Source organism: Lethenteron reissneri, chromosome 24 (genome assembly GCF_015708825.2).
Source record: "Lethenteron reissneri isolate LAM-NWPU_2019-01 chromosome 24, ASM1570882v1, whole genome shotgun sequence".
NCBI classification, from domain to species: Eukaryota; Metazoa; Chordata; class Hyperoartia; order Petromyzontiformes; family Petromyzontidae; genus Lethenteron; species Lethenteron reissneri.
In genome coordinates this window covers 1,354,539-1,382,333 of record NC_083802.1, presented here as the reverse complement: position 1 = coordinate 1,382,333, position 27,795 = coordinate 1,354,539, and the positions used below count along the sequence as shown (strand labels likewise).

The window sequence follows — 27,795 nt, the reverse complement described above, 5'->3', positions numbered from 1 at the left end:
CGCTGGGGAGACAAAGCGGCCGGGGCGTGGTGCAGGCCACCCACCCACCTCGTGTGCCACGTGCCGGCCTTCGTAGGTGCCGCTCAGCACTCGCCCCGACAGTCCGTTCGGGCTGTTGGCCAGGGTGTTTGTGTGCTGAGTGAAGTATGCGTTGTCCAGTATGTACGCTGCCGTATGTTGAACTTCTTTCGCACCATACGTAGCCGCCACCGTGCCAATCGGAGGTCCAAGTGTAACATATGGAACTCTGAACTCCTCATCAGAGAGAGAGAGTCGGTCTAACTCCTGGGCGATGTAACGCTATATCCGACGGTCATATACAACTTACAATTCTAATACATTCTTATTATTTTCTGTCACGGGCTACGGTTAATTCTGGCTCCCCTGTGACCCGCCGTCTGTGCTCGTGTGTGCTAAATGGTTTGTTAAACTCTGAGCGAAGGCGCTCTATAACGATACATTAGATGCGAACGAGCGAGCGAGTGAAACAGTGGGGAGCGGCAGCGTCGCGGTTGGCGCTGCGCTCACGCGAAGCGCTCTGTGACACAGACTTCCATTCCCGTTCATGGCCACCGACATCAGTGACAATTGTCTGAAACTGGCGCGGTGTTAAACGTTGCCACTGGGGGAGACAAAGGCGGCCAGGCGCTGGGTGCTGGGCACCAACCCCCCCCCCCCCTCGTGTGTCCGTGCCGGCCTTCCTGGGCGCTCTCGCTCGCGAACAACACGTGTCCCCAGGAATCTGTCGAGGCTACGTGGGGGATCTTTGTCTTGTTGTTTGCTGGTAGTCGGGGGGGGGGGGGTCTGTGGGGGCTCCCTGGACTTTGCCTGGAGGGAGGCAGAAAGCTGCTGGGTGGTATTCTGCTGTCCCAGCTGCACAGAGTTCATGGCTGGGCGCTCGTTATGTAAGAGTTGCCGTGCGCCTGGGGTTCGCCAGCTGGCTGCGAGGGGGACTGCTCATCGGCACACAGGTGGGACACAGGTGAGACACAGGTGGGACACAGGTGAGACACAGGTGGGACACAGGTGGGACACAGGTGAGACGCAGGTGGGACGCAGGTGGGACGCAGGTGGGACACAGGTGGGACACAGGTGAGACACAGGTGTGAGGAGGAGGAGGGTTGTGAAGGACGCTGCTACCGGTCAGTCGGAGGCAGTCGCCCTCCCAACAACAACAACGGAGGGCGGAGAGGAGCGACGCTCACAACAACGAGTGGGTGTGCCGGGCGGATAAAAGATAGCGAGTGGGTACGATAGGGGGCACCAGTGGTGCGTCTGCCAGTCTCTCTCAGTGCGTCAACCCCCATGGCGCCTGCTGGGTCTGCCCCGTGTCCTCCTGTCAGCAGCGATCCCTTCGACAGTTCACGTGACGGCCTCAAGGTGCACCTGGCCTGGCACAGGCGCCGTGGTGACGCAACCATCACCACTTCGTGGGCGAATGTCGGCCGTCGATATTGATGTGTGAGGGGCCGTCCATAAATGACGTCACGCACCTGGGGGGGGGGGGGGTCAGACATTTGTGACGATGTGTGACGAGGGGGGGGGGGGGGGTTGAGAAATGTGACGTCACATCAAAATGCGCAACTTTAAATAAATATAGACAAAACGTTCTACTTAATTAAATAGACGTTTTAATAAATGTTTTCTCCTACAACATCAGAATGCAGCGCCACATTAAATATGCACTACAATGACAATAGTTTAAAGCGATTTGAAGCATGTTTTATTATTTGGGGGGGGGGGGGGGTAGAGCTTTGTGACGTCATATTTGAGGGGGGGGGTTTGACTTTTTGTGACGCCGTGTGACGAAAGGGGGGGGGTCAAAAATCGTCCAAAATCGTCCAAAATCGCGTGACGTCATTTATGGACGGCTCCTAAGTGGACATATTGGCGGCGCCACACCGGTGCAGCATAACATCACCAGGCCTCATAAAACAGTCTGAAGATGTCACTGATGCCCGATGCAGAGACCCATCGTCACAAAGAAGTTGCCACTTAAATTCGGCAGCTGCTGCTTTCCCCCCATGCGAACGTGTGGTGGTGACACCACGAGTCGTGGTCTTTTGATGGTCACCGTCCGCCAAGAAACGATTCCGTAAAAAATTAACCCGTAAAAACAAAGTTTTTCAATATATACCTTTATATGCGTGGCGGCTAGAGTCCTCTCGTCCTCTGGCTTGAGATGGCTGCCACCTATGGGTCAGATGATTGTCTGCCACCATTAAGCAATTGGTAATTAAATATTTAAAACATTTTCCCTAAACAGTGTAAAATTTTGGAATTTTTCACGAAAATTAATTGTCACGCACAACGAGTCTGTGCAAAATGTCAGCTCGATTGGATCACGGGAAGTGGGTTAAAAAACGACCGAAAGATTTGCACCGTCGTAAGCAAGCAAGCAAGCACGCAAGCAAGCAAGCAAGTGAACTTAATATAAAGGATTTAAAAATGAATCGAGGAGGAACCCGTCCGACTGATGCCTCGGGCCACGGGGGAGTACAAATCTTGTCGCCTTTGGAGCAACGGAGCCAACCAAATCGTCGCCAGGGCTGCATTGCTGCTGCTAATGCGGCAAAACGGACCGTGAAGCTTCGTGTTCAGCCGGCCGGCTCACAGACACAAACGTTCCGTCTTCCTACCGCTTCAACATCCCGAGAACCGATTTTTGGCTCGGACCACCACCACCACCACAACCACCACCACAACCACCACCTCCACCCGCTCACCCACCCCACCCTGCAAGATATTCTGACAGGCGGTTGCGAATCGTGGGAAAAGTAAATAATTTTTGTGAAAATTGGTATAAAAAAAAAAATTATATATCGTGGACCATCGGTCTAAGCGCCAATAACGTTCAGTTGGCGAGCGCGAGAGCGGTGACGGTGCGGCCGCGTGACCCCGTGACCCCGTGATCCCCCTCCCCCCACCTCGCGCAGGCTCTGCTGCGCGTGAGAGGTGACGGTGCGGCCGCGTGACCCCGTGACCCCGTGACCCCCCCCCGCCTGGCGCAGGCTCTGCTGCACGTGAGAGGTGACGGTGCGGCCGCGTGACCCCGTGACCCCGTGACCCCCCCCCGCCTGGCGCAGGCTCTGCTGCACGTGAGAGGTGACGGTGCGGCCGCGTGACCCCGTGACCCCGTGACCCCGTGACCCCTCCCCCGCGTGGCGCAGGCTCTGCTGCACCTGAACCCGCGGGTCGCCACCTCCGCCAAGCTGCGCTCCACCGCGGCAGCGCAGAGCGCCAAGAGGCACTGGAAGAGGAACTCGGCCAAGGGAGGGTGCGACGTGAGTGCCTCCTCACCACTCCTCACCACTCCTCACCACTCCTCACCACTCCTCACCACTCCCCCTCACCACTCCTCACCACTCCTCCTCACCACTCCTCACCACTCCTCACCACTCCTCACCACCACTCCTCACCACTCCTCACCACTCCTCACCACTCCCCCTCACCACTCCTCACCACTCCTCCTCACCACTCCTCACCACTCCTCACCACTCCCCCTCACCACTCCTCACCACTCCCCCTCACCACTCCTCACCACTCCTCCTCACCACTCTCACCACTCCCCCTCACCACTCCTCACCACTCCTCACCACTTCTTCTCACCACTCCTCACTGCTCCTCACCGCTCCTCACCCCGCAACTCACATTAGTGTGGTTGGCTATGTCCTCTGGTTTTCCCCTCCACGTTTAGAATCAACGTCACGCGGTTAGGATTTTTGGATGCTCTAAATGTCCACGTGATGAGAAGCCGCCACTTCGTTGAGCTATCATTGGTGGCCATGTTGCTTCTGAAAAAGAGCTCCTATATAGGGGCCGTCCATTGAGTAGGTACGCAAAAATCTGTCAAAACTTGACCCCTCCCCCCCTCCCTGTACACACGCGTACTTTTAACACCCGCCACCCCCCAATCCTATAGAACGGCCGATATCTAATCCGTGAAGAAACGATCAATGATTAATCATATTAACGTGTTTAAGCAAATAGATAATCCACCGCCGGACTATCGAACTCATTTGAAGGCTAATGTAGACAACTTATTATCGAGGCTTCAGCCCCCCCCCCCCCCCCGTTTCCTATGCGTACAATGTCAGTACGCATTTAGGTGAACCTCACCCCTCACCCCCCTCCATGCGTACGTACTAAATGGATGGCCCCATACCTGAGCAGGGCCTTACCTGGTCCAATACATAAAATAGTAATGTCTTCTTGGTTCTTTCGGTAAGGTCACGTAGAAGGGAAGTAATAAAATAATAAAAATAATAAAGTAATAAAATAATTCTCACGACGTTTCGGCCACAACGCAAGCAGCCGTCCTCACCTTTTTACACCCCCACCCCCCAATCCTGAGGACGGCTGCTTGCGTTGTGGCCGAAACGTTGTGAGAATTATTTTATTATGTTTTATTTTTATTATTTTATTACTTCCCTTCTACGTGATGACTTTACAGAAAGAACCAAGAAGATGAATCCCTGCAGTCACGAAAGCTTTAAATCGAAAAAAAAATAGCAATGGTTACTCTTCTGTTCTTTCGGTGAAGTCACGTGGGTAGAAAACTAAAATAAAACGAGAAATAACAAAGCACGACGTTTCGATCGCAACACAAGCGGTCGTCCTCAGGCGGAACAAGTATTCATCCAGCAGTGGAGCTGCCCAACCAGCGCCGAGGTCGACCACTTGTGTTGCGATCGAAACGTCGTGCTTTGTTATTTCTCGTTTTATTTTAGTTTTCTACCCACGTGACTTTACCGAAAGAACCGAAGGGCATGGGTTCCTGCAGTCACGAAAGCTTCAAATCAGGAGAGTAATGTAATAATAGAGGTTTTACCCCTTTTTTTGGCAACAAAACTGACACCTTTTTACAAGGAATCATGTTTGCATTAACCACAATACCTACGGGTCAGAATGCAAACAAAAAACACACACTCTGATAATAAAGTATGCATTTTCTTGGTTCTTTCGGTAAAGTCACGTAGAATGGAAATAATAAAATAATAAACAGACAGATCTGGTCTTCACCTGAGGACGGCTGCTTGCATTGTGGCCGAAACGTCGTGAGAATAATTTTATAATGTTTAATTTTTATTATTTTATTATTTCCATTCTACGTGACTTTACCGAAAGAACCAAGAAGATGAATCCCTGCAGTCACGAAAGCTTTAAATCGAAAAGTATGCATTGTCCTTGAACTTGATTGGTCCACACCAGAGACAGCTTCTCTTAGAGCCGAGTCTCACAATACGGTGCTGTGTGTTGTCCCGTTACGGTGCAGACGTGCCAGTCCCTGGAGAAGAACTTCGAGGACATCAAGCACACGACGCTGGGAGAGAGGGGTGCTGTGCGCGAGGCATCCAGGTACCGTCAGCACACACCGCAGACAAAGCTCCCCCGTGTAGCCTGCACAGGCTGCTGGGACAAGTGCCGTCGGCGAGCGCCTGCGAAGGCCGGGACAGCGCAGCTAATAACGGGGCGGCATGGCCACGCTCGGCCGCCTTTGTCTCCCTTGCGCCGATGTTCACCCCACCAGCAGCAGCCGCTCATTTAAGGCTGAGTCAACCTAGGGGGGAGGGCAGGACCAGTTTAGATTATCACCGGTCACCGCTGGGCGGGAGTTGAAGCCAGCCCGCCGGGTTCGCAGCGCAGTGCACATTTGCGCACGTACGCACGCACGCACACACGCACACACGCACACAAGCACACACACACCATGGAATGTTACGATATCGTAGAGCGTCGAGGTCACGGCGAGGCTATGAGAGGGGGGGGGGGTCACGAGGGTGAGGGTCGTCGCGGTGAGGACCCCTGACTCCGAGGGGGGGGGGGGGCTGCCCGTGCCGCCCGTGCCCAGGTGCCTCAAGTGTGTGGACGCGCCGTGCCAGAAGAGTTGCCCCACCCAGATCGACGTGAAGGCCTTCATCACCAGCATCGCCAACAAGGTGAGTTTCATCCTCACCGCCCTCACCGCCCTCACCATCCTCACCACCCTCACCACCCTCACCACCCTCACCACCCTCACCTTCATCACCAGCATCGCCAACAAGGTGAGTCTCACCCTCACCACGCTCACCACCCTCACCACCCTCACCACCCTCACCACCCTCACCACCCTCACCACCCTCACCTTCATCACCACCCTCATGAACCTCACCACTCTCACCACCCTCACCATCCTCACCACTCTCACCACCCTCACCACCCTCACCACCCTCACGAACCTCACCACTCTCACCACCCTCACCATCCTCACCACTCTCACCACCCTCACCACCCTCACCACCCTCATGAACCTCACCACTCTCACCACCCTCACCATCCTCACCACCCTCACCACCCTCACCACCCTCACCACCCTCACCACTCTCACCACCCTCACCTTCATCACCACCCTCACCACCCTCACCACCCTCACCACCCTCACCTTCATCACCACCCTCACCACCCTCACCACCCTCACCACCCTCACCACCCTCACCACTCTCACCACCCTCACCACCCTCACCACCCTCACCACCCTCACCACTCTCACCACCCTCACCACCCTCACCACCCTCACCACCCTCACCACCCTCACCACCCTCACCACTCTCACCACCCTCACCTTCCTCACCACCCTCACCACCCTCACCACCCTCACCACCCTCACCACCCTCACCACTCTCACCACCCTCACCTTCATCACCACCCTCACCACCCTCGCCACTCTCACCTTCATCACCACCCTCACCACCCTCACCACCCTCACCACCCTCACCACCCTCACCTTCCTCACCACCCTCACCACCCTCACCACCCTCACCACCCTCACCACCCTCGCCACCCTCACCACTCTCACCACCCTCACCTTCATCACCACCCTCACCACCCTCACCACCCTCACCACCCTCACCACCCTCACCTTCATCACCACCCTCACCACCCTCACCACCCTCACCACTCTCACCACCCTCACCACCCTCACCACCCTCACCACCCTCACCTTCATCACCACCCTCACCACCCTCACCACCCTCACCACCCCTCGCCACCCTCACCACCCTCACCACCCTCACCTTCATCACCACCCTCACCCTCACCACCCTCACCACCCTCACCACCCTCACCTTCATCACCACCCTCATGAACCTCACCACTCTCACCACCCTCACCATCCTCACCACTCTCACCACCCTCACCACCCTCACCACCCTCACGAACCTCACCACTCTCACCACCCTCACCTTCATCACCACCCTCACCACCCTCACCACCCTCACCACCCTCACCACCCTCACCACTCTCACCACCCTCACCACCCTCACCACCCTCACCTCCATCACCACCCTCACCACCCTCGCCACCCTCACCACCCTCACCACCCTCACCACTCTCACCACCCTCACCTTCATCACCACCCTCACCACCCTCACCACCCTCACCACCCTCACCTTCATCACCACCCTCACCACCCTCACCACCCTCACCACCCTCACCACCCTCACCTTCATCACCACCCTCACCACCCTCACCACCCTCGCCACCCTCACCACCCTCACCACCCTCACCTCCCTCACCACCCTCACCACCCTCACCACCCTCACCACCCTCACCACTCTCACCACCCTCACCACCCTCACCACCCTCACCACCCTCACCTTCATCACCACCCTCACCACCCTCACCACCCTCACCACCTCACCACCCTCGCCACCCTCACCACCCTCACCACCCTCACCTTCATCACCACCCTCACCACCCTCACCACCCTCACCACCCTCACCTTCATCACCACCCTCACCACCCTCACCACCCTCACCACCCTCACCACCCTCACCTTCATCACCACCCTCATGAACCTCACCACTCTCACCACCCTCACCATCCTCACCACTCTCACCACCCTCACCACCCTCACCACCCTCACCACCCTCACCACTCTCACCACCCTCACCTTCATCACCACCCTCACCACCCTCACCACCCTCACCACCCTCACCACCCTCACCACTCTCACCACCCTCACCACCCTCACCACCCTCACCACCCTCACCACCCTCACCACCCTCACCACCCTCGCCACCCTCACCACCCTCACCACCCTCACCACCCTCACCACTCTCACCACCCTCACCTTCATCACCACCCTCACCACCCTCACCACCCTCACCACCCTCACCACCCTCACCTTCATCACCACCCTCACCACCCTCGCCACCCTCACCACCCTCACCACCCTCACCACCCTCACCACTCTCACCACCTTCACCTTCATCACCCACCCTCACCACCCTCGCCACCCTCACCACCCTCACCTTCATCACCACCCTCACCACCCTCACCACCCTCACCACCCTCACCACCCTCACCACCCTCACCTTCATCACCACCCTCACCACCCTCACCACTCTCACCACCCTCACCTTCATCACCACCCTCACCACCCTCACCCACCCTCACCACCCTCACCACCCTCACCACCCTCACCACCCTCACCTTCATCACCACCCTCACCACCCTCGCCACCCTCACCACCCTCACCACCCTCACCACCCTCACCACTCTCACCACCCTCACCTTCATCACCACCCTCACCACCCTCGCCACCCTCACCACCCTCACCTTCATCACCACCCTCACCACCCTCACCACCCTCACCACTCTCACCACCCTCACCTTCATCACCACCCTCACCACCCTCGCCACCCTCACCACCCTCACCTTCATCACCACCCTCACCACCCTCACCACCCTCACCACCCTCACCTCCCTCACCACCCTCACCACCCTCACCACCCTCACCACCCTCACCACCCTCACCACTCTCACCACCCTCACCACCCTCACCACCCTCACCACTCTCACCACCCTCACCTCCCTCACCACCCTCACCACCCTCGCCACCCTCGCCACCCTCACCACCCTCACCACCCTCACCACCCTCACCACTCTCACCACCCTCACCTTCATCACCACCCTCACCACCCTCACCACCCTCACCACCCTCCCCCTCACCACCCTCACCACCCTCACCACCCTCACCACCCTCACCTTCATCACCACCCTCACCACCCTCACCACTCTCACCACCCTCACCTTCATCACCACCCTCACCACCCTCGCCACCCTCACCACCCTCACCTTCATCACCACCCTCACCACCCTCACCACCCTCACCACCCTCACCTTCATCACCACCCTCACCACCCTCACCACCCTCACCACCCTCACCTTCATCACCACCCTCACCACCCTCACCACCCTCACCACCCTCACCTTCATCACCACCCTCACCACCCTCACCACTCTCACCACCCTCACCTTCATCACCACCCTCACCACCCTCACCACCCTCACCACCCTCACCACCCTCACCTTCATCACCACCCTCACCACCCTCGCCACCCTCACCACCCTCACCTTCATCACCACCCTCACCACCCTCACCACCCTCACCACCCTCACCTTCATCACCACCCTCACCACCCTCACCACCCTCACCACCCTCACCGAATCACCACCCTCACCACCCTCACCACCCTCACCACTCTCACCACCCTCACCTTCATCACCACCCTCACCACTCTCACCACCCTCACCTTCATCACCACCCTCACCACCCTCACCACCCTCACCACCCTCACCACCCTCATCTTCATCACCACCCTCACCACTCTCACCACCCTCACCTTCATCACCACCCTCACCACCCTCGCCACCCTCGCCACCCTCACCACCCTCACCTTCATCACCACCCTCACCACCCTCGCCACCCTCGCCACCCTCACCACCCTCACCACCCTCGCCACCCTCACCTTTATCACCACCCTCACCACCCTCACCACCCTCACCACCCTCACCACTCTCACCACCCTCACCTTCATCACCACCCTCACCACCCTCGCCACCCTCACCACCCTCACCTTCATCACCACCCTCACCACCCTCACCTTCATCACCACCCTCACCACCCTCGCCACCCTCACCACCCTCACCACCCTCACCACCCTCACCGCCCTTAACCTTCATCGCCAGTGCCCCCTCGTCACACGGCATCACAAACGTCTACCCCCCCCCTTAGGTGCGTGACGTCATTTATGGACGGCCCCCTAAGCCATTATTGACCTTGCGGCGTGACGTGGGGACAGCGGCCTTGACTTTGGGGGACGGCGGTGGGGGAGGAGGGCAGGGAGGGGTGGAGGGGGTGGGGGGTGTGACGTCACGAGGGGCCGCAGTGGGGGGGGGGGGGGACGTGGACAACCCGGAATGACCGGTCCAGAGCTCCACAACTCCACGTGGCTTTGAACTTTGGCCCCGGGAAAAGAGCTGGAGCAATACATCCCTTCACAGAGTGTACCCCAAATTATCCCCGCCCCCCTCCCCCGCCCCAAGTTATCAATGAGTGTTACCCCGACCGTGGGGTGACCTTCACAGAGGGCATCCCAATGTACCCCTTCACAGAGGGCATCCCAATGTACCCCTTCACAGAGGGCATCCCAATGTACCCCTTCACAGAGGGCATCCCAATGTACCCCTTCACAGAGGGCATCCCAATGTACTCCTTCACAGAGGGCATCCCAATGTACCCCTTCACAGAGGGCATCCCAATGTACCCCTTCACAGAGGGCATCCCAATATACCCCTTCACAGAGGGCATCCCAATGTACCCCTTCACAGAGGGCATCCCAGTGTCGATCGGTGCGCACCGGCATTGACTGCACTCACAAGAGTGCGCAAGAAGAAATGTTCTTACTTGCTTAGAGCGTGCCTCTTCACAGAGTGCACCCCAGTGTACCCCTTCACAGAGTGTCTCCCCATCATTTCCCGTGTCTCCCTATAATTTCCCGTGTCTCCCCGCGTCTCCCCCCGCGCGTCTCCTCACGTCTCCCCGTGTGTCTCCCCGTGTGTCTCCCCACGTCTCCCCGTGTGTCTCCCCGTGTGTCTCCCTGTGTGTCTCCCCACGTCTCCCTGTGTGTTTCCCCGCGTCTCCCCCCACGCGTCTCCCTACGTCTCCCCGTGTGTCTCCCTGTGTGTCTCCCCACGCGTCTCCCCACGTCTCCCTGTGCGTCTCCCCACGTCTCCCCGTGTGTCTCCCCGTGTGTCCCCGTGTGCCTCCCCGCCTCTCCCCGTGTGCCCCCCCCGCCCCCCGCTAGAACTACTATGGTGCGGCACGCGCCATCCTGTCGGAGAACCCGCTGGGGCTGTCGTGCGGCATGGTGTGCCCCACGTCCGACCTGTGCGTGGGGGGCTGCAACCTCTACGCCGCCGAGGAGGGGCCCATCAACATCGGGGGGCTCCAGCACTTCGCTACCGAGGTGCGCGCGCGGGGACGGGGGGGGGGTATGGGGGAGACGGGGGGATATGAAGGGTATATGAGGGGAGGGTGTATGGGGGACGTGGGGGTAAGGGGGAGACGGGGCTACACGGGACATCGGGCAAGCAGGGGTAGGGAGACACGGGGATACCAGCGGGTTTGTTCATACACTCTGGGTGGGGGTCTTGGTGTGAATGTGTGTGTCTCTGTGTGTGACTCTGTGTGTGACTCTGTGTGTGTGTGGGGAGCGGTAGCGTAGTGGTTAGCGCTACGAACCCGGCGACCCGAGTTCGATTCCCGCTCACGGCCACCAACACCGGTGACGATTATCTGAGCCGGTCATGGGCCTCCCCTAGGTCGACTCAGCCTCAAATGAGTACCTGGTGCGGTGCGTAGTAAACATTGCTACTGGGGAGACAAAGGCGGCCGGCCATGGTGCTGTCTACCCGCCCCCCTCGTGTGCCGTGCCGGCCTTCATAGGTGCTCGCTAACAGCACTTGCCCCGAAAGTCTGTTGAGGCTACACGGGGGATATTTGTCTTTCTGAGCACATGTGTGTGTGTGCGTCAGCCAGAGTTGCAGTTCCACGATCTCTACGAACCCGGTTTGACTCCCGACCGTGCCCCCCCCCTCCACCCCCCCCTCCACCCCCCCTTCCACCCCCCCCGCTCCACCCCTCCACCCCCCCCCTCCACCCCCCCCTCCACCCCCCCCTCCACCCCCCCCTCCACCCCCCCTCCACACCCCCCTCCACCCCCCCTCCACACCCCCCTCCACCCCCCCTCCACACCCCCTGCACACCCCCTGCACACCCCCCCCTCCACCCCCCCTCCACACCCCCCCTCCACCCTTCTCCACCCCCCCCTCCACCCCCCCTCCACCCTTCTCCACCCCCCCTCCACCCCCCGCCACCCCCCCCTCCACACCCCCCCTCCACCCTTCTCCACCCCCCCCTCCACCCCCCTCCCCCCCCCCCTCCACCCCCCTCCCCCCCCTCTCCCCCCAGGTGTTCCGCCTCATGGGGGTGCCCCAGGTGTGTGACCCGGCGCTGCCCCCCGTGGGGTCGCGGGCGGCCGCGTGCGGCGAGCGCGTGGCTCTGCTGGGCTGCGGCCCGGCCAGCATCAGCTGCGCCTCGTTCCTGGCGCGGCTCGGCTACTCGCGCCTCACCGTGTACGAGCGCGCCGACTACACCGGGGGGCTGAGGTGCGACCCCACTCACTCGCTCGCTCACTCGCTCGCTCACTTGGTTACTCGCTCACTCACTCGCTCGCTCACTCACTCGCTCGCTCACTCTCTCGCATATTCACTCACGCACTCGTTCGCTCACTCACAAACTCATTCGATCACTCGCTCGCTCGCTCGCTCACTCGCTCACTCACTTCCTCACTCGCTCACATACTCACTCTCTCACTCACTCACTCACTCTCTCACATATTCACTCGCTCACATACGCACTCACACTCTCACTCACTCGCTCTCTCACTAACTCGCTTACTCGCTCACATATTCACTTGCTCAAATACTAACTAATTCACTCTCTCACTCACTCGCTTTCTCACTAACTCGCTTACTCGCTCACATATTCACTCGCTCGCTAATTTACTCACTTAATCACGCACTCTCTTACTCACTCCTCGCACCGTAGCAGTGCGGCACTCCGCAAGCGGTGGTGCAGTGGCTAACGCACTGCGCTACGAACCGGTACCGGGCCTCCCCTCGGTCGACTCAGCCTTAAATCAGTACCTGGCGCGGTGCGTAAAAAACATCAGTACTGAGGAGACCAAGGAGGCCGGGCTTGGCACGACCCACCACAACGCCCCCTCGCATGCCGTGCCGGCCTTCATTGGTGCTGCTCGCTAACGGCACTTGCCCCAGCAGCCTGCGTCGGCTACACGGGGGACCTTTGCCTGTGTCCGTGTGAGCGCAGCGCGTCTGAGATCCCGCAGTTCCGGCTGCCCCTGGAGGCCGTGCGCTTCGAGGTGCGGCTCATGCAGGATCTGGGCGTCAAGGTAAACTCACGTTAAACTCAAACCGACTTCACTCTTTGGTTCTTTATGGTAAGTCACGTGGAAAATAAAATCAAATAAAATCGGCTCATGCAGGACCTGGGCGTCAAGGTAAACTCACGTTAAACTCAAACCGACTTCACTCTTTGGTTCTTTATGGTAAAGTCACGTGGAAAATAAAATCAAATAAAATCGGCTCATGCAGGACCTGGGCGTCAAGGTAAACTCACGTTAAACTCAAACCGACTTCACTCTTTGGTTCTTTATGGTAAAGTCACGTGGAAAATAAAATCAAATAAAATCGGCTCATGCAGGACCTGGGCGTCAAGGTAAACTCACGTTAAACTCAAACCGACTTCACTCTTTGGTTCTTTATGGTAAAGTCACGTGGAAAATAAAATCTAATAATAACAGAATACGACGTTTCGATAGCAACACAAGCAACCGTCATCAGGTGAGAATGAATGAGAAAAGGCAAAGCTGGTAAACTTATAAACACGACGCGACACGGAGAGCCGGCCAACACAGCAGCCAACACCTCTCCTGGCCAACCGCGCTGACTGTGGTTGTGGTTGCGTGTTGACTGTGGCTGCAGGTTGAGTGTGGTTGTGGTTGACTGTGGTTGTGGTTGAGTGTGGTTGTGGTTGTGGTTGACTGTGGTTGTGGTTGCAGGTGGAGTGTGGTTGTGGTTGAGTGTGGTTGTGGTTGACTGTGGTTGTGGTTGACTGTGGTTGTTGTTGTGGTTGACTGTGGTTGTGGTTGACTGTGGTTGTGGTTGTGGTTGACTGTGGTTGTGGTTGAATGTGGTTGTGGTTGCAGGTGGAGTGTGGACGTGCTCTGGTTGTGGGAGACCTGACGCTCGAGTCTCTGCGCAAGGACGGATTTGCAGCGGTGTTCATCGGCATCGGTACAACCACAACCACCACAACCACAATCACGCACCACCACAACCACCACGACCACCCTCAAGCACCACCACAACCACCACAACCACCACAACCACCACGACCACCACGACCACAATCACGCACCACCACAACCACCACGACCACCACAACCACCACGACCACCATCAAGCACCACCACAACCACCACGACCACTACAACCACGACCACTACAACCACGACCACAATCACGCACCACCACCACCACAACCACCACAACCATCACAATCACCATCACGCACCTCCACAACTGCAATCACGAACTACCACCACTATCACGAACCACCACAACTATCACCACAACTATCACCACAACCACGAGCCACTAGAACTACCACCACAACCACCACCACGAGCCACCACAACTATCACAACTCCTCACTGCCTCCTCCATTCCTCTTCCTCAAATTGTTACCCCCCCCCCCTCTGTCTCACCCCTCCCCCTCCCCCCACCCGTCACCTCGTCGCTGCTCGTCGCTGCTCGTCGCTGCTCGTTGCTGCTCAGGGCTGCCGGAGCCCACGGTGGCTCCGCTCTTTGAGGGCCTCACGGAGGAGCAGGGCTTCTTCACCTCTAAGTCCTTCCTGCCACGCGTCGCCAAGGCCAGCAAGCCCGGTACACGCCGACCCACAACCCTGCCCCCCTCCCGGCCGCCTTTGTCTCCCCTATTGGGCGATGTTCCGCACCACCGATGTGCCCCCCCCCCGTGTCTCCCGTCCGCCGTGTCCCACTTCCTCCCCTAGGTCTAAAGCGAGTACCTCGTGCGACGAGTGTCAACATGGCCATCGGGGAGACAAAAGCGGACAGGGCGTGGTGCTGTCTCCCCCCACCCCCTTTGTGTGCACCACCGTGCCGGCCTTCATAGGCGCTGCTGCCACTCGCTAACAGCACTTGCCCCCAGCAGTCTGTTAAAGGCTACGCGGGTGGCGGGGGGCGGGAGACCTTTGTCTTTGTGTAACATACGTGTGCGTGTGTGCGTGTGTGTGCGTGTGTGCGCGTGTGTGCGTGTGTGTGCGTGTGTGTGCGTGTGTGCGTGTGTGTGCGTGTGTGCGTGTGCGAGTGCAGGCCTGTGTGGGTGCACGTCCCCGCAGCTGCCCGCGCTGCGTGGCGTGGTGGTGGTGCTGGGTGCGGGCGACACGGCCTTCGACTGCGCCACGTCGGCGCTGCGCTGCGGGGCGCGCCGCGTGCTCGTCGCGTTCCGACGCGGCTTCACCAACATGCGCGCCGTGCCCGAGGAGGTGCGCCCTCGTCGTCGTCGTCGTCATCGAACTGATCGCCGCCGCCATCGTCGTCATCAACAGCATCGTCATCATCATCGCCGTCGTCATTATCATAGTGATCGCCACCGTTGTCGTCATCAACATCATTGTCATCATCGTCATCATCACCACCACCATCATCGTCACCGTTGTCGTCATCAAAAGCATCGTCATCATCATCGCCGTCGTCATTATCATAGTGATCGCCACCGTTGTCGTCATCAACATCATTGTCATCATTATCATCACCACCACCATCATCGTCGTCGTCATCGAACTGATCGCCACCGTTGTCGTCATCAAAAGCATTATCACCACCACCACCACCACCATCAACACCGCCACGATCATCACCATCTCCCCGCTGGGGATTCACCAACATACACGCCGTCCCCTTGTCACCGTGACCCCGTGACCCCGTGTGTCCCCCCCGCCCCCGCCAGGTGGAGGTGGCCCGCGAGGAGCACTGCGAGTTCCTCCCGTTCGCGTCGCCGCGTCGCGTCGTGACGCGCGGCGGCCGCATCTGCGCCGTGGAGTTTGCACGCTCGGAGCAGCAGGAGGACGGCCGCTGGGTGGAGGACGAGGAGCAGAAGGTCGTCGTCAAGGCCGACTTCGTCATCTCCGCCTTCGGCTCCACGCTGCTCGACCCCGCAGGTGCGGCGGCGACGCGGTTGTTCGGACTCACGCCGCCACCACCATTATCACCACCGTCGCCACCACCGTTATCACCACCGTCGCCACCACCGTTATCATCACTGTTGCCACCACCGTTATCATCACTGTCGCCACCACCATTATCATCACTGTCGCCACCACCGTTATCATCACTGTCGCCACCACCGTTATCATCACCGTCACCACCACCGTTATCATCACTGTCGCCACCACCGTTATCATCACTGTCGCCACCACCGTTATCATCACTGTCGCCACCACCATTATCATCACTGTCGCCACCACCGTTATCATCACTGTCGCCACCACCGTTATCATCACCGTCACCACCACCGTTATCACCACCGTCGCCACCACCGTTATCATCACCGTCACCACCACCGTTATCATCACTGTCGCTACCACCGTTATCATCACTGTCGATACCACCGTTATCGCCACCGTCGCCACCACCGTTATCATCACCGCCACCACCACCGCCACCACCACCGTTATCATCACTGTCGCCATCACCATTATCACCACCATCGCCAACACGTACCATGTGAGACGCGGGGATTTATATTCGTGTCGCCACCACCGTTATCATCACCGTCTCTATCGCATGGGATACGGAGACGCGAGGACACGGGACAAATTGACTGGGGACAGAGCACGACACCAACCAGCACGCATTTGTGTGTCTCTATCCTCGCTTTCTCCCACGTCTCGCCGCGTCCCTCTGTCCTCGTGCCCCCCCCCCCGCCCCCCTGTATTTTGGGGCGCGTCTCTTTCCCCACGTGCCCGTCCAAGACACGAGCCACAGTGGCGCGATCGTGGCCACGCAACCCAAAAACTATGAACCACACTGGGCAAGCAAACCCCGCGGTCTGTGCTCCCTCAACAAGACGAGGATTGGAACGACGAAGCTGGAGCAACACTCTGCTGAAGCCCTCTCAGCGTAGCCAGCAGACCTCCGCTTTGGCATCTCGCTCCTGAACGCACCGCCGCTGCCACCGCGCTCAAGCCTGCAATTGTGTTCCCCGTATCCCCGCGTCATCCGGCGCCTGCAGCGTCGCCCACGCCCCGGTGTTCTTGAAAACGTTGCCGCGTCAGCCGGCCAGCCCCGTGTTCCCCGATAACTGTGGTTGTGACCCCCCCCCGACCCGACCCCCCCCCCCCGACCCCCCCCCCCCGGCAGTGCTGGGTGCGCTGTCCCCGCTGGAGCTGACGCGGCAGGGGGTGCCGCGCGTGGACCCGGCGACGATGGGCACCAGCGAGCCGTGGGCGTTCGCCGGCGGCGACGTCGCCGGCCTCGCCAACACCACCGTGGAGTCGGTCAACGACGGCAAGACGGCCGCCTGGCACATCCACGCCTACCTGCAGGTAGACAGCAGGTGCTCGCTAACAGCACTTGCCCCAACGGTCTGTTGCAGGCTATGCGGGGCATCTTTGTTGCATGGGGAGCGGCAGCGTTGTGGATCGCGCGCCGCACCACGAACCCGGCGACACGGGCTGGATTCTCGCCAACGGTGATCTGAACCGATCCTGCGCACGTGTCCCACCCCCCTCACGTGCCCCCCCTCCCCCCCCCCCTCACGTGCCCCCCCTCCCCCCCCTCACGTGCCCCCCCTCCCGCCCCCACCCACGTGCCCTCCCTCCCCCCCCTCGCGTGCCCCCCCCACCCCCCTCACGTGCCCCCCCTCCCGCCCCCCCTCACGTGCCCCCCCCTCCCGCCACCCCCCTCACGTGCCCCCCCTCCCCCCACCCCCCTCACGTGCCCCCCCTCCCCCCACCCCCCTCACATGCCCCCCCCACCCCTTCTCACGTGCCCCCCCTCCCCCCCCCTCACGTGCCCCCCCTCCCCCCCCTCCCCCCCCCTCCCCCCCCCCTCACGTGCCCCCCCTCCCCCCACCCCCCTCACGTGCCCCCCCCCCTCACGTGTCCCCCCCCCCCCAGTCCCTGCACGGCGTGTCGGTGAGCGGCGAGCCGCGGCTGCCCCTCTTCTTCACACCGATCGACGCGGTGGACCTGTCCGTGGAGATGGTCGGCCTGCGCTTCCCCAACCCCTTCGGGCTGGCGAGCGCACCGCAGTGCACCACCTCCGCCATGATCCGCCGCGCCTTCAGCGCCGGCTGGGGCTTCGCCGTCACCAAAACCTTCTCCCTCGATAAGGTGAGCACGCCGTGCGAGTGTGCGGTGTGAGTGTGTGTGTGGCACGCCGTGCGAGTGTGCGGTGTGAGTGTGCGGTGCGAGTATGTGGCACGCTGTGCGAGTGTGCGGTGTGAGTGTGTGTGTGGCACGCCGTGCGAGTGTGCGGTGTGAGTGTGCGGTGCGAGTATGTGGCACGCTGTGCGAGTGTGCGGTGTGAGTGTGCGGTGCGAGTGTGCGGTGTGGGGTGTGCGGTGTGAGTGTGCTGTGTGAGTGTGCGGTGTGAGTGTGCGGTGTGAGTGTGCGGTGTGGGGTGTGCGGTGTGAGTGTGCGGTGTGAGGTGTGAGTGTGTGGTGTGAGTGTGCGGTGTGGGGTGTGCGGTGTGAGTGTGCGGTGTGAGTGTGAGGTGTGAGTGTGAGGTGTGAGTGTGTGGTGTGAGTGTGCGGTGTGGGGTGTGCGGTGTGAGTGTGCGGTGTGAGTGTGCGGTGTGAGTGTGCGGTGTGAATGTGCGGTGTGAGTGTGTGGCACGCCGTGCGAGTGTGCGGTGTGCAGTGTGTGTGGCACGCCGTGCGAGTGTGCGGTGTGCGGTGCGAGTGTGAGTGTGTGGCACGCCGTGCGAGTGTGCGGTGCGAGTGTGCGGTGTGGGGTGTGCGTTGCGAGTGTGCGGTGCGAGTGTGCGGTGCGAGTGTGCGGTGCAAGCACGCCGTGCGAGTGTGCGGTGCGAGTGTGCGGTGTGGGGTGTGCGTTGCGAGTGTGCGGTGCGAGTGTGCGGTGCAAGCACGCCGTGCGAGTGTGCGGTGCGAGTGTGCGGTGTGAGGTGTGCGTTGCGAGTGTGCGGTGCGAGTGTGCGGTGCGAGCACGCCGTGCGAGTGTGCGGTGTGAGTGTGTGGTGTGAGTGTGCGGCACGCCGTGCGAGTGTGCGGTGTGCGGTGCGAGTGTGAGTGTGTGGCACGCCGTGCGAGTGTGCGGTGCGAGTGTGCGGTGTGGGGTGTGCGTTGCGAGTGTGCGGTGCGAGTGTGCGGTGCAAGCACGCCGTGCGAGTGTGCGGTGCGAGTGTGCGGTGTGGGGTGTGCGTTGCGAGTGTGCGGTGCGAGTGTGCGGTGCAAGCACGCCGTGCGAGTGTGCGGTGCGAGTGTGCGGTGTGGGGTGTGCATTGCGAGTGTGCGGTGCGAGTGTGCGGTGCGAGCACGCCGTGCGAGTGTGCGGTGTGAGTGTGTGGTGTGAGTGTGCGGCACGCCGTGCGAGTGTGCGGTGTGCGGTGTGAGTGTGTCCCCATGGTAACGTGCGGTGTGCAGGACCTGGTGACGAGCGTGTCCCCGTGGTAACGTGTCCCCATGGTAACGTGCGTGCGGTGTGCAGGACCTGGTCACGAGCGTGTCCCCGTGGTAACGTGTCCCCGTGGTAACGTGTCCCCATGGTAACGTGCGTGCGGTGTGCAGGACCTGGTGACGAGCGTGTCCCCGTGGTAACGTGTCCCCGTGGTAACGTGTCCCCATGGTAACGTGCGGTGTGCAGGACCTGGTGACGAACGTGTCCCAGTGGTAACGTGTCCCCATGGTAACGTGTCCCCATGGTAATGTGCGGTGTGCAGGACCTGGTGACGAACGTGTCCCAGTGGTAACGTGTCCCCATGGTAACGTGTCCCCATGGTAACGTGCGGTGTGCAGGACCTGGTGACGAACGTGTCCCCGTGGTAACGTGTCCCCGTGGTAACGTGTCCCCATGGTAACGTGCGGTGTGCAGGACCTGGTGACGAACGTGTCCCAGTGGTAACGTGTCCCCATGGTAACGTGTCCCCATGGTAACGTGCAGTGTGCAGGACCTGGTGACGAACGTGTCCCCGTGGTAACGTGTCCCCATGGTAACGTGTCCCCATGGTAACGTGCGGTGTGCAGGACCTGGTGACGAACGTGTCCCCATGGTAACGTGTCCCCATGGTAACGTGTCCCCATGGTAACGTGCGGTGTGCAGGACCTGGTGACGAACGTGTCCCCATGGTAACGTGTCCCCATGGTAACGTGTCCCCATGGTAACGTGCGGTGTGCAGGACCTGGTGACGAACGTGTCCCCATGGTAACGTGTCCCCATGGTAACGTGCGGTGTGCAGGACCTGGTGACGAACGTGTCCCCATGGTAACGTGTCCCCATGGTAACGTGCGGTGTGCAGGACCTGGTGACGAACGTGTTCCCATGGTAACGTGTCCCCATGGTAACGTGCGGTATGCAGGACCTGGTGACGAACGTGTCCCCGCGCATCGTGCGCGGCACCACGTCGGGTCCCCTGCTGGGGCCCGGCCAGGGCTCGTTCCTCAACATCGAGCTCATCAGCGAGAAGACGAGCGCCTACTGGTGCCGCAGCGTCGCCGAGCTCAAGAGGGACTTCCCGGACAAGGTGGGGGGCGCGGGGGGGGGGGACGTGGGGAGGGGGGATATGGGGGGAGGGGGACATGCAAGGAGTGCGGGTTGGGGGGGGGGACGTGGGGGGGATATGCACGGGAGGGGGGGGGCATTGGGGGGTGAGTACATTGGGGAGTGGGGAGATTGGGGAGGGGGACATGCGGGGGCAGGGGTGGTAGGGGGGGGGTACACAGAGACACAGTGGGGAACAGCAACGTAGTGGGAACACAGAGGCGCATTCGAGGTCACAGAGACACATCGTACGTATGTCTGTTGAACTTCTTTGCACCCTATGTAGCCAACCGCGCTAATCGGAGATTACAGGGGGAAGGACAATAAACTAACGCACACAAAAAGCAGTTCTATTTTTTTTTTTTAGCAATCTAGATGATGATTTAAGAGCGCATAGCTCCGAGTGGCTTCCTCTGGGGAGGAGGAGCGTTCCAGACGGCCGCAGAAGCGCGCATGTGAAAGCGCCGCGCGACGAGGCAGTGACCACCGCCTTTGTTCCATGGCCGAGCCAAAAAGCCGCCGCTGCGAGGATGATGAGCGGAGGGGACAAGTCTGGGACACGGAGACACACGGACACACACGGACACACACGGAGATACACGGAGACACACGGACACACACGGAGACACACGGAGACACACAGACACACACGGAGACACACGGACACACACGGAGACACACGAAGACACACGGAGACACACGGAGACACACGGAGACACACGGAGACACACGCTCCTCGTGCGCCGTGCCGGCCTTCAAAGGATCTGCTCACGAAACAGCACTTGCCCCAACAGTCTGTTAAGGCTATCCGGGGGATCTTTGTCTTTGTGTGTGTGCAGATCATCATCGCCAGCATCATGTGCGGCTATATCAAGGAGGACTGGACCCAGCTCGCCAAGATGGCTGAGGTGATTGTGGTGATCGTGGTGATCGTGGTGATTGCAGTGGTGGTGATCGTGGTGATTGCAGTGGTGGTGGTGGTGGTAATGATGGCTTGATGGCTATGATGTTGACCACGATAAAGGTGATGACGACGTTGATGGTAACGGTGGTGATGGTGGTGATGGTGGTGATGGTGGTGATGGTGGTGATGGTGCGGCTGCTGGATGCGTTCATGGTGGTTGTGATGGTGATTGTGATATTGGTGTTCATGATGGTGGTGACGATGGTTTGTGATGGCGGAGATGGTTGTGGCTGTGATGGTAGAGATGATGGCGGTGATGGTTGTGGTTGTAGTGATGGTAGCAGTCGTGATGGTAGTGATGACGGTGATGGCGGTGATGATGACGGTGACGACGGTGGTGATGGTGGCGCATGATGTTGGCGATGTCTCCGCGGTTGCGCAGGAGTCGGGAGCCGACGCGCTGGAGCTGAATCTCTCCTGCCCGCACGGCATGGGGGAGCGCGGCATGGGGCTCGCGTGCGGACAGGTGAGGGAGCACGCGGAGACACGGAGAGACACGGAGAGACACGGAGACACACGGAGAGACGCGGCGAGACACGGAGAGACACGGCGAGACATGGAGAGACACGGCGAGACACGGAGAGACACGGAGACACACGGAGAGACACGGAGGCACACGGCGAGACACGGAGAGACACGGCGAGACACGGCGAGACACGGAGACACACGGCGAGACACTGAGAGACACGGAGAGACACGGAGAAACACTGAGACACACGGCGAGACACTGAGAGACACGGAGAGACACGGAGACACGGCGAGACACGGCGAGACACGGCGAGACACGGAGACACACGGCGAGACACACGGCGAGACACGGAGAGACACGGAGAGACACGGCGAGACACAGAGAGACACGGTGAGACACGGAGAGACACGAAGAGACACGGAGACACACGGAGAGACACGGAGAGACACGGAGAGACACGGAGAGACACGGCGAGACACGGAGAGACACGGCGAGACACGGAGACACACGGAGACACGGCAACACACGGAGACACACTGAGAGACACGGAGAGACACGGAGACACGGCGACACACGGAGACACACTGAGAGACACGGAGACACACGGAGACACGGCGACACACGGAGACACACTGAGAGACACGGAGAGACACGGAGACACACGGAGAGACACGGCGAGACACGGCGAGACACGGCAAGACACGGAGAGACACGGAGAGACACTGAGAGACATGATCAGACACGAAACACGCAAAACAAACCAGTACACAACAGGACAGGTGAAAGAACACAGAGATGCAACAATACACAATGTGCGTGTACACGTGTGTGTACATGTGTGTGTGCAACATGCGTGTGTGTGTGTGCAACATGCGTGTGTGTGTGTGCAACATGCGTGTGTTCACGGGGAGCGGTGGTGTAGTGGTCAGCGTGCTGCACTACGAACCCGGCGACCCGAGTTCGATTCCCACTCACGGCCAACACAAGTGACGATTATCTGAACCGGTCCTGGGCCTCCCCCAGGTCGACTCAACTTAAAATGAGTACCCGGTGCGATGCATAGACATCGCCACTGAGGAGACAAAGGCGGTCGGGCGTGGTGCTGGCCACCCACCCCCTCATGTACCGTGCCAGCCTTCATAGCTGCTCGCTTAACAGCACTTGCCCCAACAGTCCGTTAAGGCTACATGGCGGGGGGGGGGTTCTTTGTCTTTGTCCGCGTGTGCAGGACCCCGAGCTGGTGCGGAACATCTGCCGCTGGGTTCGCGCCACGGTGCGGGTTCCGTTCTTCGCGAAGATGACGCCCAACATCACCAACATCGTGGTGATCGCCAGCGCCGCCAAGGAGGGTGAGAGCCCCCCGCCGCCTTCCCGGCCCATTCCAGCAGTGGGGAGAGCTGGGGGGGGGGGTGTGGGGGGGGGGTGTGGGGGGGGGGTGAGCAGTGGGGAGAGCTGGGGGGGGTGTGGGGGGGGGGTGTGGGGGGGTGAGCAGTGGGGAGAGCTGGGGGGGGGTGTGGGGGGGTGAGCAGTGGGGAGAGCTGGGGGGGGGTGTGGGGGGGGGGTGAGCAGTGGGGAGAGCTGGGGGGGGGTGTGGGGGGGGGGTGAGCAGTGGGGAGAGCTGGGGGGGGGTGTGAGCAGTGGGGAGAGCTGGGGGGGGTGTGGGGGGGGGGGGTGAGCAGTGGGGAGAGCTGGGTGGGGTGTGGGGGGGGGGGTGAGCAGTGGGGAGAGCTGGGGGGGGTGTGGGGGGGGGTGAGCAGTGGGGAGAGCTGGGGGGGGGTGTGGGGGGGTGAGCAGTGGGGAGAGCTGGGGGGGGTGTGGGGGGGGGGTGAGCAGTGGGGAGAGCTGGGGGAGTGAGGGGGAGGGTGTGGGGGGGTGAGCAGTGGGAAGAGCTGGGGGGGGGGGTGAGGGAGGGGGGTACGCGGACCCTTGGGGGGTAACGTGGCAATGTCCGATGGTGGGTTACGGCGAGGCGATTGATAAACACGTGAAATGATACTCTTCGTTTTTTCGGTAAAGTCACGTAGGTAAAAAAATGAAGTGATACAGCAAATCTGGCTGTGACGGTCGCACCTGATGAAGATTGCTTGTGTTGCAATCGAAAAGTCGTTTTTTGTTTTATTTTATTTCTAACGACGTGACTTTACCGAAAGAACCAAAGAGTTTAGTAACCAGAGAGCGTGAACGAATGGCGGGGCGCGTGCGGACGGTCCGTGTGGTTTTTTTTTTATTCGCTTGCAGTTACTTGCTGGTTAGGATTTATCCCCTCTATTTGAAAAATAATCTCAAGTCTAAAACGCACGTTGGAGCCAGACCAAGGAGTGAGGGTGCTGGGGCTGGCTTATTCGGTTGAAACAAAATTCAACAGCAGCCAAAAATAAGTATAACCCGTAAAAACAAAGTTTTTCACTATAAATCCTTTATATGCGTGGCGGCGAGAGTCCTCTCGTCCTCTGGCTTGAGATGGCTGCCACCTATGGGCCAGATGATTGCATTGCACCATTAAGCAATTGGTAATTAAATATAATATTTTTGTCCTAAAAAGTGTAACATTTTGGAAAAAATTTTACACGAACATTGTCACGCACAACGAGTCTGTGTGGAAAATGTCAGCTCGATTGGATCACGGGAAGTGGGTTAAAAAACGACCGAAAGATTTGCACGGTCCTAAGCAAGCAAGCAAACTTAATATAAAGGATTTAAAAAAAAGAGTTGTAAGGTTGAGGATAACCACCAGTGCGCTAGAGGCCATACCGGGGTTGGGGACCTTTTGTGTGTCTGTGTGCGCGGGAGCAGGAGGGGCGGACGGCGTGACGGCCACCAACACGGTGTCGGGCCTCATGGGCCTGCGCGCCAACGGGCGACCGTGGCCCGCGGTGGGGGTCGAGCAGAGGACCACGTACGGCGGCATGTCCGGTGAGACCGCCACCACCAACCGCCGCCACAACCTCCGCAGCAACCACGGCAACAACAACCATCACGATAACCACCACGCTACTCGCCACTTCACGTCACAATGACACCACACCGGCGCTGTACACCGATTGGTGTGTTCGGCGAGACCGTCACAGCCACACCAATGCACACCGCACCTTGTCTGGTGATACCGCACCACACATCCACAACCACACCGCACCTTGTCTGGTGATACCGCACCACACATCCACGCCACAACGCTCTACATCGCACCGCACCACGGGACACGGAACCACCATCCGTCATTCACGGCTTTATTGAACGCGTTTATGCAGGAGTCTTATATACAGATGTCTGACCGCCGTGCGTGCCTGTGTGCGTGCCTGAGTGCGTGCCTGCGTGCGTGCCTGCGTGTGCGTGCCTGCGTGCGTGCCTGCGTGCGTGCCTGCGTGCGCGTGCAGGCAATGCGATCCGCCCCGTGGCGCTGCGGGCCGTGTCGGCCATCGCCAAAGCGCTGCCGGGCTTCCCCATCATGGCCACGGGCGGCATTGACTCGGCAGAGGCCGGCCTCCAGTTTCTGCACTGTGGGGCCTCGGTGCTGCAGGTGGGGTGCTGTGTGTGTGCGAGTGTATGTGCTGTGTGTGTGTGCGTGTGCGTGTGCGCGTGCTGTGTGAGTGTGTGCATAGTGTGCTGTGTGTGCATAGTGTGATGTGTGTGTGTATGCATAGTGTGCTGTGTGTGTGTGAGCATAGTGTGCTGTGTGTGTGCATAGTGTGCTGTGTGTGCATAGTGTGCTGTGTGTGTGTGCATAGTGTGCTGTGTGTGTGAGTGTATAGTGTGCTGTGTGTGTGAGTGCATAGTGTGCTGTGTGTGTGAGTGCATAGTGTGCTGTGTGTGTGCATAGTGTGCTGTGTGTGCCTAGTGTGCTGTGTGTGTGCATAGTGTGCTGTGTGTGTGCATAGTGTGCTGTGTGTGTGCATAGTGTGCTGTGTGTGTGCATAGTGTGCTGTGTGTGTGAGTGTGTGCATAGTGTGCTGTGTGTGTGTGTGTGGATAGTGCACACACACACACAGCACATGCGTGGTGTGTGCTGTGTGTGCGAGTATGTGCATAGTGTGCTGTGTGTGTGTGCATAGTGCACACGCACACACCACGCGTGTGCTGTGTGTGTGCATAGTGTGCATAGTGTGCTGTGTGTGTGTGCATAGTGCACACGCACACACCACGCATGTGCTGTGTGTGTGGATAGTGCACACACCATGCACATGCGTGGTGTGTGCTGTGTGTGTGTCCGTGCGCACGTGTTGTGTGTCTGCACGTCTGATGAGCGTGCGCGTGCTTTGGGCATGCACGGATGTGGTGTGTGCAGTGTATGTGTGGGCATACTGTGGGGAAGTGTATGCATGTGTGTCTTTGTCTTGGGTACTCATGTGCTGTGTGCATTCATGCTGTGTGCTGCTTCCACTGCACACGCTGTATTTACGTGCTGTATTTACACGCTGAGTGTACGTGCCGAGTGTACGTGCCGAGTGTACGTGCCGAGTGTACGTGCTGAGTGTACGTGCTGTATTTACATGCTGAGTGTACGTGCCACGCCGTGGGTGTGCGTGCCGTAGGTGAGCAGTGCGATACAGAACCAGGATTTCACGCTGATCGACGACTACTGCTCGGGGCTGCGAGCGCTCCTCTACCTGGGCTCCGTGGACGAACTCCGCTCCTGGGAGGGGCAGAGCCCCCCCACGGCGCAGCACCAGCGCGGCAAGACCCTGCCCCGCCTACCGCAGCTCCTCGGCAAGGTCGGCTCGCCGGCTCGTTGACGGTCCAGAGAGGGGGGGCAGCAGGGGTGTGACGTACGATCGAACTTACCGTTGAGCCGTGGTGTCACGTGACACTACAACCATGATGACAAACACCGCAGCAGCAATCGCTATTGGCTCTCGTTCAGGTTGGGACGCGCTGCGGTGGCTAAGAGATGTTAACTCCCTCGCCTGGTATGCAGGAAATTGCGGGTTTGATCCCGACCCGGACGCCTGCTGCTGTATATTTGAAGATTGCGTGTCTCTCTCTCTTCCAATGGGCGCGTGGATTTCTCTCTGGGTCCTCCGATTTTTCCCTCCACATTTAGAATCAACATCCATGATGATAGGCCACTTCGTTGAGCTATAATTTGTGGTAGCCAGGTCACTTCTGAAAAAGAGATGTTATAGCTCAGCGGGTCTCATCTACGAAAATAAAAGTTATTTAGAGTTATAGTTAGTTAATAGGTGGTAGCAGATTACAACGTCGCCTGATCGTGAGAGGCCTTGGGAGAAGGCCTTCATCCAGCAGTGGGCTGACCGTGCTCGACGATGTTGGTGATGCTGTTGGTATATCTGTAACCTGCTCATATAGCGTCCGCCGTCCTTGCAAACCTGGCTGCTCCGAGAAGAGAGAGAGATGCGAGAGAGAGATGCAAGGTCTTCCCTTCCGCGACTGCCGCCCGGCTCACAGCGACGCGCTCCCCCCCCCCGCGCCGCCTTGTCCCCCCAGAGCCTCCCGCACTTCGGGCCCTTCCTGGAGGAGCGGCGCCGTCTGCTCGCCGAGGCGAAGCAGCGAGGCGGAGAGATGTCGGCCCCCACCACGGAGCCCCGGCACGCACCCAGCAAAGCCACGCCGCACGTCAAGGTGGCGAGAGACACGGGGACAAGGGGGGGACAGAGACACAGGGACACTGGGGCACAGCGTCACGGGGCCACTGA

General features: G+C 59.7%; 1 protein-coding gene across 5 annotated transcripts in view; it reads left to right on the top strand.

The window, feature by feature from the left end:
* Window positions 1-27,795, top strand: part of LOC133346384 (dihydropyrimidine dehydrogenase [NADP(+)]-like) — a 46,334-nt gene that overhangs the window by 16,856 nt on the left and 1,683 nt on the right. For 2 of the 5 annotated variants that reach the window (XM_061557900.1, XM_061557899.1), the window contains exons 2-22: window positions 874-982; window positions 3,171-3,284; window positions 5,276-5,358; window positions 5,852-5,939; window positions 11,130-11,291; window positions 12,296-12,492; window positions 13,217-13,298; window positions 14,115-14,202; window positions 14,746-14,853; window positions 15,304-15,476; window positions 15,941-16,151; window positions 17,353-17,537; window positions 18,111-18,326; window positions 20,530-20,694; window positions 21,551-21,619; window positions 22,058-22,141; window positions 23,373-23,493; window positions 24,938-25,057; window positions 25,519-25,661; window positions 26,674-26,853; window positions 27,587-27,721. In XM_061557900.1, the coding sequence (XP_061413884.1) occupies window positions 874-982; window positions 3,171-3,284; window positions 5,276-5,358; window positions 5,852-5,939; window positions 11,130-11,291; window positions 12,296-12,492; window positions 13,217-13,298; window positions 14,115-14,202; window positions 14,746-14,853; window positions 15,304-15,476; window positions 15,941-16,151; window positions 17,353-17,537; window positions 18,111-18,326; window positions 20,530-20,694; window positions 21,551-21,619; window positions 22,058-22,141; window positions 23,373-23,493; window positions 24,938-25,057; window positions 25,519-25,661; window positions 26,674-26,853; window positions 27,587-27,721 (2,833 nt within the window). Of the gene's footprint in view, window positions 1-873; window positions 983-3,170; window positions 3,285-5,275; window positions 5,359-5,851; window positions 5,940-6,024; window positions 6,045-11,129; window positions 11,292-12,295; window positions 12,493-13,216; window positions 13,299-14,114; window positions 14,203-14,745; window positions 14,854-15,303; window positions 15,477-15,940; window positions 16,152-17,352; window positions 17,538-18,110; window positions 18,327-20,529; window positions 20,695-21,550; window positions 21,620-22,057; window positions 22,142-23,372; window positions 23,494-24,937; window positions 25,058-25,518; window positions 25,662-26,673; window positions 26,854-27,586; window positions 27,722-27,795 lie in introns of those variants that run through there. The other 3 variants (XM_061557903.1, XM_061557901.1, XM_061557902.1) reach the window with 2 other exon arrangements.